The sequence below is a fragment of the Neomonachus schauinslandi genome, chromosome 4, assembly GCF_002201575.2.
Source record: "Neomonachus schauinslandi chromosome 4, ASM220157v2, whole genome shotgun sequence".
Classification (NCBI taxonomy): Eukaryota; Metazoa; Chordata; class Mammalia; order Carnivora; family Phocidae; genus Neomonachus; species Neomonachus schauinslandi.
The window spans coordinates 70,437,694-70,451,752 of record NC_058406.1 but is presented as its reverse complement, the minus strand read 5'-3'; the positions used below and the strand labels follow the sequence as shown (position 1 = coordinate 70,451,752).

The 14,059-nt window shown below is 36.3% G+C and overlaps 1 protein-coding gene across 1 annotated transcript in view; it reads left to right on the top strand.

Annotated features, from left to right (window-relative positions):
• Positions 1–2,281, top strand: part of COL24A1 (collagen type XXIV alpha 1 chain) — a 355,028-nt gene extending 352,747 nt beyond the window's left edge. The window contains 1 exon segment of the mRNA XM_044914336.1: positions 2,092–2,281. Within this exon segment, the coding sequence (XP_044770271.1) occupies positions 2,092–2,238 (147 nt within the window). The 3' untranslated portion in view covers positions 2,239–2,281.
• The last annotated feature ends 11,778 nt before the right edge of the window (positions 2,282–14,059 follow it).

Below are 14,059 nucleotides of genomic sequence, written 5' to 3'. Positions count from 1 at the left end.
AGCAAAGAGATCAATATTATCAAGAAACTCATTTAACTTTAATAATTTTTTCCAGAAACTTTCAGTGACTCACTACTATCTCTGAGACACAATCTAAACTTACCAGCTCTTTGTTTAGCACTTAAAACAGTCAGGCCCCACCTGCCTTTCTAGTTTGGGCTTTCAGTGGCTGTTAACCCTGAAGTATGGCCAAACTGATCTGTTAATAATAATAATAATAAAATCAACAATAATTCCTACAATTAGTCATTGGGGCCTTATTATATAGCAGTTACCCTGTATTACATACATTATTTTATTTAATTATAACAGCTTTGTAAAGAAGTTTCATTTTATAGGTAGGAAAGTGAAGGCACGGAGAGGTTAAATAACTTGCTCAAGGTCATGTAGCTAATTAGTGGAGAGCAAGAAATAAACCCTAGGTGTGTATAACTCCAAAGCGCATGCCACACTATACTGCTAGGTACTTTAACTGAAATCTCATTTAATCCTCACAACTGTGTGAGGTGAGTTTTTATTTTTCAAATTTTATACGTAAAGAGAATGGTGGTACCTGGATTTCTATCAAAATCTGCACTTCATCCCCATGCTAGGCTTATTTTTGCAACCATCTTCTACTTTTCCAGCAGTTTTTTGTTTGTATGTTTGTTTTTACTCATGTCATTATCTTTCTCTGAAATGCCTTCTCTACCTCTCTAACTAAGTGGAAATACCAGGCATACTTGAAGGCCCATTTTAAATTCTGAATTCTGAACTCATGAAGCTTTCCCTGAGTACTTCAGTTGGAAATGAGGAATTTAGCGCTCACTGTCTACGTTATTTATGCTGTGCTCACTATGTGTTGTCTTGTGTTATGTCTATGTGTTTGTGTTTCCCCTCTCCAACTAGATTTATAAGCTGCTAGTATCCAAAAGCCAGAACTAGAGCGCCTGGGTGGCTCAGTTGGTTGAGCGACTGCCTTCAGCTCAGGTCATGATCCTGGAGTCCCGGGATCGAGTCCCGCATCGGGCTCCCTGCTCGGCGGGGAGTCTGCTTCTCCCTCTGACCCTCCCCCCTCTCATGTGCTCTCTCTCCCAAATAAATAAATAAAATCTTTAAAAAAAAAAAAAAAGCCAGAACTAATTTATTCATCTTCATATTTCCCAAGCACTGTTAGAAAATAGAGGATTACATCTTATTCAACTGTGCCAATTGTACTTAGTATTCAATAAATATTGCTTGAAAGACTTAACGAGTTAATCTAATGGTGTCTTACACACACATACCAAGCTGATGACTAGTAAATGGAATTTATAGCTTAAATAATCGCTAAGGATCCTTCAAATTTTAAAATTTATATCATGATAATTCTATAAACGAGTAAGTGAATAAACTCCTTAATAAAAAGCTTCACAAAACTAGTCAATTGTATTTCTCTATTTTTTCTCGTTGATCTTTATCATAAGAGAGTTTATGATATGTTTTTGTTCCATAGTAGAATTTGTCAGAAACAAAAGAGCATACAGTAATAAGAAAAACAGAAAGGCCTAGAAAGAAGAGAGGAAACAAACTGTATAAACAGTAACCACAGACTGGAAAAAAAGAAACCTAAAAGGTGATTCAACATAATTATAATTTACTTCTGACTAAAGCAATTCTGGTTATTTCCTGCCTGAAGTTCAGAGAGGGTGAGATAGCTCGTTGCGTTTCATCCAAGAATGCCCATCCTAAAGAATCAGCCCCAGATGAAGGAACACACAACAGATGGGTGTTCCTCAGATTAGGAATAGCACAGCCTTTTAATTTATATCTGGTCCAATGATCCACAGACAACAGAAGCAGAAACCTAGCCTTAGTCCCTGAGACTGAAAAATCAGAACACTCGGTACCATTTAGAGAAAGGAATGAACCCATGTTTTCAATTAGCCCTAGTGATTGTTACCATTGAGCACTTACTCAATACCAGCACTGACTTTGTTCTGGGCACTTTCTATTCGTTATCTCTAATCCTTAACTAAATCTTCAGTTGTCTGACAGTGAAGGGCATTGTCTGCTGAGAATGACTGCTAATGACACAATTACATACCAAAGCATTTTGTTCTTGTTTTACAGATTCAAGATGGCAGGTGGCATAAGGCAAAATTCCTTTTTCACACCCAGGACCCTAATCAGCTTCCAGTAACTGAAGTACAAAAACTTCCTCATCTCAAAACCCAGAGGAAGTACTACATGGAAAGCAGTTCCGTATGCTTTCTCTAAGGTTTCTGAATTAGTTCAGAATTCGTGCTGTTGGCCAGGTAATTGCTGCAGAGGGAAAAATTCAGACAGAAAGATACTATCATTGTGAAAGGCATGGAATAAAGCATTGGCTAAATCTTAAAGAATCTCAGGAAGAAAAGATTTCCTCCTAAGAAGGAGAAAAGGCATTTTTTAAAGGACTATAATTGATAAAGTATTTAATTCTTTAAAAAAGTATATGGATCTGAGCTTTCTTAGAGAATTCCCTAGAACTGAAAATTTATAAACATGGAATTCTTCAGGGTATCCTCTATTTTTTGACTGAGAGCAAAGTACCCATTAGACAGCTGGAGATGCAGAGCACTGTGGAGCAATACTGGCTAATGCTTCCAAATGTGCAATGCTTCTGTCTAAAAATTACAAGCCACAGTCTAACATGTCTTATTTTCCCAAACACTAAGCTGTATTCAGGTCCCCAGTGGGCATATACATCTTAGCCGGTGGTGCACTACCTCTTACGTGTTGCCTTTTTGTGTTGCTCGGTGCTCTTTCTAAAACAAGGTGCTTGTGGCTTTCAGAGACTATTTTGTTTCTTTTTTCGTCTTTGTCATTCTTTAAGAGTGTATGTACTGGTTACATCAAGATATGTTTTGGTTGTTAGTACTTATTTTAATTTGTTTGGCTACATACTTAATAGCAAGTAAGACATTATTTATGTGAAGTCCTTGTTCTATTTTAAAATTCTCTTCGTGGATATGGAATCAAAGCCAGCATGCTGTCATCACCTGTGCTCACGGACAAGAGAATTGGGAGGTTTCTTTTGTTTTTATTTTTTAAATTGTTGTAAAAAATATTACAGGCCAGCTACTTCCAGTAGTAGGTTTGGGTTAGAGTTTGGGGTTGTGATATACTATTTTTAAAAATCCATGATCATCTGGAATGATACTATGTATATATATATTTTGTAAAGTTCTAATTCAGCGAATCTTTTGAAATTGCTGCTTTTAAATTATAAAAACCATTATTTCTGCTTCATAGGAATTACATGTTTTGTAGTATTCATTGATTTTATTTCACTATTCTTAAATTTACTGTGTTGGGACCTAAAAGAATTCAATTTACCAGTCTTTAAAGCAACATTCAGGAAAAAAAAAAGTCTTTAGCCATTTAAAATAGGCTCAGCCCATTCAGACTTTCCTTGTCAGAGAAGTGCTAGTTCAGTATTAAAAGAAAAATATTATACCTTTTGGTATATAGAAAAGCTTGTACATCCATTATAAACATATCTTTAGCCACAGCAAACCACACTTACCTATCTATAATAAAAATGTGCTTTAAATCTTTTTTGGGTGGTGTTCGTTTTTCTTCTTTTGTTACCATGTCCTTTTATTATGTACGATAGCCCTCTGGCATAGTCCTTCTGTACTCTGTACATTTGCATCATTACAAAGTATCTGTTAGATACCTATAAGAGGATTATAGGGTTTATCTCCTACTTGTACAAAATGAGGTCATGGCACAGAATAAACTCTCTCTTATATGGTCAACTGACTTTCAACAAAGGTGCCAAGACCATTCAATGGGGAAAGGACAGTTTTTTCAACAAATGGTGCTGGGAAAACTGGATATCCACATGCAAAAGAATGAAGTTGGACCCTTATCTGATATCATATACAGAACAACTCAAATGGAGCAAAGTGCTAAATATAAGAGCTAAACCTATAAAACTCTTAGAAGAAAACATAGGAGAAAGTCTTCATGACATTGGATTTAGCAATGATTTCTTGGAGATGACACTAAAAGCATGTTCAAAAAAAGAAAAAGATAAATTGGACTACATCAAAATTAAGAACTTCTGTACATCAAAGGACACTATCAAGAGAGTAAAAAGACATCCCACAGAATGGGAGAAAAAATTTGCAAATCTTATATCTGATAAGGAATTAATATCCCAGAATGTATTTTTTTTTAAACTCCTACAGCTCAGCAGCTCTTTCTATCCACAGATCCTGTTCCCATGCTTTAATAAAACCACCATTTTGGGAGCGCCTGGGTGGCTCAGTCGTTAAGCGTCTGCCTTTGGCTCAGGTCATGATCCCAGGGTCCTGGGATCGAGCCCCACATCAGGCTCCCTGCTCAGCGGGAAGCCTGCTTCTCCCTCTCCCACTACCCCCTGCTTGTGATCCTTCTCTCGCTGTGTCTCTCTCTGACAAATAAATAAATAAAATCTTTTAAAAAAAAACCCACCATTTTGCACCAAAATTTAATTAATCAATTAATTTAATTAAACTTCTACAACTCAAAATATAAAGCAATCCAACTGAAAAATGGGCAAAGGACTTAATAGACATTCCTCCAAAGAAGATATATTAAATGACCAACAAATGAAAAGATGTTCAACATCTCTAGTTATTAGGAAAATGCAAACCAAAGCCATAGGTAGATACCACTTGACACTCACTACGAAACAGGGGCGCCTGGGTGGCTCAGTCATTGAGCGTCTGCCTTGGGCTCAGGTCATGATCCTAAGGTCCTGGGATCGAGCACCACATCAGGCTCCCTGCTCCGTGGGAAGCCTGCTTCTCCCTCTCCCACTCCCCCTGCTTGTGTTCCCTCTCTCACTGTGTCTCTCTCAAATAAATAAATAAAATCTTAAAAAAAGAAAAAAAAAGCACAAACAAACAAACAAAAAAGAAAAACAAGGAAAGTAACAAGCATTGGTGAGGATGTGGATAAAGTGGAACCTTTGTATGTTGCTGGTTGGAATGTAAATGGTGCAGCCATTGTGGAAAATAGTTTGGCAGTTTCTCAAAAGTTAAACATAGAATTACAATATAACCCAGTAATTCTAAGTTGTGTATATGCCCAAAAGAATTGAAAGAAGGGACCCAAACAGATATTTGTACACAAGTGTTCATAGAGATATTATTCAGAATAGCCAAAAGATGGAAGCAACCCAAATGTGCATCCACAGTTGAATTGATTAACAAAATGTGGTATGAACATACAATGGAATATTATTCAGTCTTAAATAGGAATGAAATTCTGACATATGTTACAACACTGATTACCTTGAAAACATTATGCTATGTGAAATAAGCCAGACAAAAAAGGGCAAATTATCTGAAGTATCAAGAATAGACAAATTCAAAGACAGGAAATACAACAGAGGTTATCACAGGCTGGGGGGGGGTGGTGAAAATGGGGAATTATTTTTTAATGAGTACAGAGTTTCTGTTTGGGATGATGACAGAGTTCTGGAGATGGATGGTAACAATGGTTGCACAACATGTGAATGTACTCAGTGCAACTGAATCGACACTTAAAATGATTTAAATGACCAATGTTATGTTGTACATTTTACCACAAATTTTTTTAATGGAGCGATGGCAAATATGTCTGATTTCCTGCTTGAGGACCATAGAATTGTTTTTTAAAAGGAGCAGAGGTTGATTCTAAATAAAAGAAACTAGAGTTTCTGTCTATGTGCCATACCTTTTGTTCCCCCCCAAAAAAATTTATTTCAGAGACATAAGTGGTTTTCCTAGATATCATTTAAGAAATATATATAAAATAGAAATACCTTACCTTATGTTTTTTTTGTTTTTGAAATATTAAATTTAAAGGACATATTAATCAACATAATCATAGGCAGTATAATATGTGTAGTGGTTAAGAGTACTGTGGGGATTAGCTGTGTGACTTTGGGTATATTATTCTTCATTGCCTCAGTTTCTTCACTGCAAAATGAGGATAATAAAAGTAAAAATCTTTATGAGTTAGTGTTCTTAGAGAAACAGAACCAGTGGGAGATATAGATAGATATAAGTAGAAATACAGATTTTATATATAATATACATATAATATTGTTATGATATATGTATGATATATAAAAATATTTTTTATTTTATGTTTTTATATGGAAACATTATGATGGATTGGCTTACACAATTATGGAAGCTGAGAATTCCCACAATCTGCAGCCGGTAAACTAGAGACCCAGGAAAGCCAGTGATGTAATTCAGTTAAACCCAAAGGCCTGAGAACCAGGGTAGCCAATGGATTAAAATCCAGTCTGGGGGCCGGTGAAGATGACAGGTCCCAACTCAAGCAGGCGGACAAAGCAAAAAGGGCACATTCTTCCTTACTCTGCCTTTTGTTTGATTCAGGCCCTCAGTGGATTGGATGATGCCCATGCACGTTGTGGGAGAGGGACAATTTACTTTACTGAGTCCACTGGTTCAAAGATTAATCTCCTCCAGAAACGCTATCACAGAAATAATTTTTAACATGGACACCTATGGCTGGTCAAATTGACACATAAAATTAACTGTCACATTATCTCACTTACTGGTTGAATGGATTTAATAAATTACCATGGGAAGTATAAAACTGCCTGGCACAAAGCCATCAATCACTCTGTAAGCCTTAGCTGCTGCTCTTGTTGAAGCAACAACATCATTGAAGATTTAATGGATAAGCTCCATGCTAGTTATCACCAAGGAGGTGGTGGTGAATCCCTTAATAAAATTATTCATCTGTTTTACAGTCATGCCCGTAATTTCTTTTGTAACAATAGATTTTATATTTTTAGAACATAGATTATATATAAAGCTTTCTAGAAATAAGGTACAACTATAACAGTATATAAGTACATAATGTGCCTCCCTTTTCTCCCCATTTTTGTATATTAATGTAGGAATTACAGTGGTCATTATAAGTAAATATCGCCAATCTTTTTTGTGATTTAAAACCAGAGCAGAAGGAATATTGGATTTAGATGCATAAAACTTGAATTCAGTTCCAACCCTCTCACTCAACGGTTTGGGGTACTTGGTTAAGTCACTAATTCTCTGTTTCTTTATCTATACTGGGCAATTTTTTTTTTTTTTTTTTGTCCGCTTCTACTAGTTATATGAGGGAGGTGTGTTAAATATCTCCAACTGTGATTATGGACACTCCTGTTTTTCCTTTTACATCTCACATTTTTGCTTTATACTTGTAATTAGTTGCATTCAAATTTACCACAGCTTTATTCAGAGGTGTACTGGTAAATGTTTAATAACTAGCCCTCCAAGGTGAAAAGAGAAACAATCCCTACCTTAGCGTTAGCCAGTTTTCATGGTGTAAATGCTTGGACCATACCAATTCTGTGTGTCAACACGGTACATCTTTGTTCCTCTTTTTATTTTTAACCTTTCTGCATCCTTCTGTTTAGGCATATTTGTTATACTCAGCATATGCTTGTAGATTTATTTATTTTTAAACTACTTTGACAATTTTAGACTCTTAAGAGTATTAGTCTGTTTAGTTAATGTAATTACTGTTATATTTTCTTTTAAACCTAATATTTTACTATTATTTTACATTTGTCACATCTCTGTTTCTTTTTTCTTCCTTTGGATTGGTAAAATATTTTTTTATTCCATTTTCCCTCTTTTAGCTTGTTAAACATTATTTTTATTTTCTTTTAGTGGCTACTTTAAAGGCAATAATAAGTATCCTTGACTTTGTAGAGGCCACATAAATTAGTACTTTTCTACTTTCCAGACAACTCAAGGATATTACAAAACTTTAACTCCACTTATCTCTCTCCGACATTTTGGAATGTTGTTGTCAGGTATTTTAATTCTGCACGTATTTAGAATCCTTTGGGATATTTTCTAATATTTTAAACTGACAATATTTATTTGGTTTTATCCACCTATTTATACTTTCCTTTACTTTTCTTTCCTTCCTTCCATCCTTCATATTTTAGGTGAACTTGAAAGAAGCAAGAGAAGATGACATATGCTTTATATAAAGGCAAGGTTACCATTGAAACTAATAAATTTAAGCTTTAGGACCCTGAAGTAGCCTTCAAAAATGTCTTCACATGGGCATTTATGTTTGTAAAGTTTGCAAAAGTACAGTAATTTTTAGCTATTTTCCATAAAGAGGACCCTAAGTTGTACGAGCCTCGGGCTTCACAAAACCTAGATCTATCCCTGCTTTTTACCTGGAATGAAACATAAATGTTGTTCTTTCTATAGGAAACAACAAGTTTTTGTTTGATGACTGCAATAAACAAAAAGAGGGAATGTTGCTAGTGGCACAGAAATGACCTGAGAGTAGAAACATGGTGTTCAGCAGTAGGCACTGTGACAGACCTAATTTTCTGACCAACATGTTAAGTTTGGTCCTCCCATACAAGACTAGCAGCTTTCATAGTTTCAGAAATGTGTCAGCTAAGCCTTCAATGTAATGTGCTCTGCCCTCTTCAAGCACAACTTTTCTACCATGACCTACATAGTAATTGGCTCTGAAGGTATGATTAAGTCATTACCACCTCAGCCCGGGTACACAATTGTGCAATCTGTGTGCTTTGGATTCAGAGTCCTGGTATAATTCAAAGCTAATTTAGAAAAATGGCACCTCTGTAGAGAAGAGCAACTGGTGGGGAATCCGAGCTATCACCTTGGCTGTACTAGCAGTGGAATTTCAGGACTGCACACAAGGGCAAAGTAATCTCACTAACAATCCATTAAAAATAATTTGATTTTACAAGGTATCTAGTTTAGGACGAATTTGGAGTTGAAACTCAAGAAAACGCCTAATTTCTTTTTTTTTTTTAAAGACTTTATTTATTTATTTGAGACAGAGAGAATGAGATAGAGAGAGCATGAGAGGGGGAGGGTCAGAGGGAGAAGCAGACTCCCCGCCGAGCAGGGAGCCCGATGCAGGACTCGATCCCGGGACTCCAGGATCATGACCTGAGCCGAAGGCAGTCGCTTAACCAACTGAGCCACCCAGGCGCCCTCCTCATTTCTTTTTTTAAAAATTTTATTTTATTATGTTAGTCACCATTCATTACATCATTAGTTTTTGATGTCGTGTCCCATGATTCGTTGTTTCTGTATAACCCCCAGTGCTCCATTCAACACATGTCCTCCTTAATACCCATCACCAGGCTAACCCATCCCCCCCACCCCCTTCCTGAAAACTTCTCATTTCTTGAAGCAGACACTGGAAATCCAGTTTCATGGAACAGACATTCTTCATGAAGGGATAAAGATCTCCCTCAACTATTAGAATATAAAAACTTTATTTGAACTTTATTGATATTACATTCGATTTTTCTCAGTTGAGTGTTTCAATTTGTAAAAGAGGTTAAGCCATTTAACTACCAAAACAAATGCCCAGACAATATATAGAACATTCAGTTAAAATAATTTTTAGTTGTTCCCAAATATTTCCTACATAATTCAGTATGCCATAGAAAAACACTATACATTTTTCCAAGTCTTCCTACAATGAAAAATAAAAAACTTTGAACAAAAATTAATTACTAGATACCAACAATTTTTTGGTTTAATAGTTGGAAGTGAGAAATTAAAACAATCAGACTTTATTTAGTTTGATTTTATAACCAATATTATTGCTGACTTCAGGATTCAGATGTTAAAAGATAATAAATATTTTAGATATTTTTCGGTAAATTTTTTTCTAAAACCTTTTTAGAAATCTATTTCATGTACCCCCCTGCTGCAAATAGTTAGGCCTTCTGTATTAGGTCCTGGATTCCTCTAATAGTAATGACCCAATTGTTGGATCCTTCTAAAGGCTCATCAATTATGATTGAACCTCCTGAATCATGATTTGTTTGTTTGATCCAAATAATGCTTTTGCCAGTAATAGATCTGGCCAATTCTTTGGAAACAAGTTACTTGTGTTGTAATAATAGGCCCATCCAAATCATAGTATGTCATGCTCCCCTGCTAAAGAATAATCATACCCAGAACAAAGCTGTGGTTTTTTTCTCTGTGTCCCAACCTCAGAACCCAAGCTGAGGAAATGAAACTGGCTCCTGATCACCTATAGGATAAAGAAATGCAAGCTTTTCTGCAAGGCCTATAAGGCCTTGGTGACGGGGCCTCTGATTACCTGTCAACCTGCTCACCCTTTTTTCTCATCAGAGTCTGTATACTCCAGCCATACCTAACTTATCTCATGTTCTCTGAACATACTATATGTTTCATTCCTTTGCCTGGAAAGTTCTCCTGCCTTGTTCTCCTGGCCAATTCCTACTCTTTCTTCAAGTTAGCTCCTTGGGAAACCTTTCTTAACTTTTCCCACAACGGAATGCATGCTGCTTCCTCTTTGGGTCACGTTCTGTCTTCTACACTTGCTTCAGTGAGTTGTTACTGCTTTTCACATGCCTGTCTCCCTTCACTACACTGTGACCTCCCTGAAGGCAAAGCGTAGATTTTAATGCTTATAATCACATAGAATGGCACAGGGTATGATGCAAATAGGTGCTCAAGTCCTCCATGTCTTCATGTTTTATTGCATGTTGTGAACTAGAGACTGTGCTCTGAGTTGGCCATTCAAATTGAGCAAAAAAGGCAAGGTCCCTGTGCTGAATGAGCTTCCTATCTAGGAGAGAAACCATGTTAATCAAATGATAGTATTCATGAATATATCATTACAACTTGAAACCAGTGCTCTGAAAGAAACACACACATATACATGAACTCTGACCTAGGCTGGAGCAGAGGGGAGGAGGAGTGCCTAAGGAATGCTTCCCTAGGAAAGTAGGGCCTTCTTCCATCTGAAGGATGAGTAATTAGACATGAGGGTGAAGAGAAGATATGGGTCAGATTATGAGGGATCTTTGCAAGGCCATGATAAGGATTTAGTTCTTTATCCTAAGAGCAACGATTAGACATTGAAGGGTTTTAAGGAGTTGGCTGACATTATCAGACTTGTGATTTGCAAAGATGCTCAGGCTACAATTTGAAGAATGAAGAGACAAATATTTATTGGCTGAATTAACAAATGAACCACTACATTTAGCTGATTCTTGAATATTTCTATTGTCTAAATCTCAGCTAATTGGAGTTTGAATTCTAATAACCTCTTCTAGTGCAACACTGCCCAATAGAAATATATAAGCCACATATGTAATTTAAGATTTTCTAGTAGCCACATTTAAAAAAGTAAAAACAAAACAAAACCGGTGCAATTAATTTTAATAATGTATTATACATAACCTAATATATCTAAAATATTTCCATTTCAACATGTGATCAATATAAAAATGTTATTGAGATATTTTACATTCTTTTTTTATGTACTGAATCTCTGAAAGTCAGTGTACATTTTATATTTACAGTACATCTCAGTTTGGAAAACCACATTCCAAGGGCCCCGTAGCTACTGTGGCTACCATCTTGGACTGTGTAATTGTAATGCCTTCACCCAGTGATTCACAAACCTGCCTATACATCGTAAGTACACACAGAGATGCTTGTTAAAAGATTTTCCAGTCGCTCTATTTTGATTAAGTACCTCTATGGAAAGACCCAGAAATCTTATCAAGCACACGAGGTGATGCTGATAAAACAGTCCATGGACAAGTATACGGGAATTGCTACATTGCCTCAAAGTTGCGAATATAATGAAACCTTTGTGGATATAATAAAACATCTTGCATCCTGGAAAAATTTGAGCCATATCATGGGAAGCCCAGTAGGGTGGATGTTTAGGACACCTCTGAAATTATTTCAGAAAGTTACTATCATCCCTATTTTTTAAATAAATCTGGAGAATCCAGTTGCTGAAAAAGATAGCCAATTATAAAAAGAAGCCAATACTTCCTGGAGTCCCCAAGTCTAATCCTGAAGATGTCATATAAATGAGAGGGTGGTAATGGATCTTGGAGCCTTCTCAGAAATACTGAGAAGCCTGTAGAAGATGAAAGGGAGTTGGGGCCCATTGTGGTGGGAAAGGAAGGCCTAGAGTCATAGATGGACACTGATGGAGGTAAGGGGTAAAATGGAGGGATAGCATCTCTGGTTCTGCCCTTGTCTACCCACATTAACCTGGGTGGATCACAGCCCACCCCAACTCAAGGGCCAACAGCAGGGCCAGCCCAACACCTGCCCATGGAGGTGGAGTAACATCAGGGAAGCTGATAACTATACATACAGTCTGGCTTGCAACAGTTCTTTTCTCTTCCTTCTACCCTGAGTGAAACCACAGAATATAGTAGTTCTTGAAAGGGATGGCAAATGCAGGCATATGGGGCATGTTTTCCTCATGAAAGGCCCGAGTGGTTCTAGTGGAGCTCTGACTATAACATCAGAAGCGTTCTACCCTAAGACTCATCCACTCTCTTTCTTACCAGCCACCTCGAAAAAAAAAAAAATCAGAAGAATCACAATCCAAGTCTCAGGCTTTTGATCCTCCCTTTCAAGTATGAATTAACAGCTGAAGATGCTGATACTCCCAAGTGAATATGAGATCACAGGGGAAAATATTACAGCATCTGAAGAGTGTAATTCCATAAAAGAACTTTCTTAGAAAACTGTACAATTTGTACTAGTGGAGCAAAATTAATAGATTTTTTTAAAAAGTGAGAAATGTTAGGGGCGCCTGGGTGGCTCAGTCGTTAAGCGGCTGCCTTCAGCTCAGGTCATGATCCCAGGGTCCTGGGATCGAGCCCCGCATCAGGCTCCCTGCTCCGCGGGAAGCCTGCTTCTCCCTCTCCCACTCCCCCTGCTTGTGTTCCTGCTCTCGCTATCTCTCTCTCTGTCAAATAAATAAATAAATAAAATTTTTTTTTGAAAAGTGAGAAATGTTAAATGAGTAAAAGAAATATCTCCAAAGGGATAAGGGAGAATATTAGTAATGTGAAGCAAAAAGAAGCTGGAGAAACTGGTTATGAAAAATATAGTGATTGAAATGAACTTAGTGGATGTGTTGGCTAAGATTGGATACCATCAAATAACAAATGAGCAAAGTAGAAATTAGTTAGGGAACTCTCCTAAAAAGCATAAAGAACCCTGATAACAAAACATGACATTACAAGAAAAGAGAGCTATAGACAAACATCCTTCATAAACATATATGAAATCTAAAAAATATATTAGCTAATTGAATCCAGCTATATATAATATATATAATAAAAAAATGAATAGTGAGGTTGCAATATACAAAATCAATATAAAAAAACCATTGCATTGTTATAGGCTAGTGATGGAAAATCCAAAAATGAAATTAAATAATTTCTTTCAAAATCACATCAGAAAGAATAAAATACTGGGATGTCTGGCTTGCTCAGGCGGTAGAGCATGGGACTCTTGATCTTAGGGTCATGAGTTCAAGCCCAACATTGGGTGTAGAGCTTACTTAATTAAAAAAAAAAGAATAAAATACTTAGGAATACATTAAGCAAAGACATGCAAAAACTTGTACACTGAAAACTACACAGCATTGTTAAGTGAAATTAAAGACAATCTAAATAAATGAGTGACATTCCATTTTCATAGATTGTAAGACACACTATTGTTAACATGCTACTTCTCTTCAAGTGATCTATATATTCCACCTTATCCCTGTCAAAATCCCAGCAAGCTCTTATGTAGAAATTGATAAACTAATCCTAATATCTATATGGACATGCAAAAGACCTAGAATAGCCAACATGTTTTTTAAAAAATTTTTTTAGTATAGTTGACACACGATGTTACATTAGATTCAGGTGTACAACATAGTGATTCAACATCTCTATCTGTTATGCTATGATGACCAACACAATTTTGAAAAAGGACCAATGGAGGAGGACTTAATTACCCAGTTTGAAAACTTACTATAAAATTATAATCATTGAGAAAGTATGGTGTTGGTGCAAAGATAGACATATAAATCAATGAAACAGAAAGCCCAGAAATAAACCCTTATATTTGTGATGACTTCAGTTTTTACAAAATATTACGGCAATTCAAGGGGGGAAGGATGATCTTTTCAACAAACGGTGCTTGGATAAGAAGAGATCCATATGCGAAAAATAAATCATTAA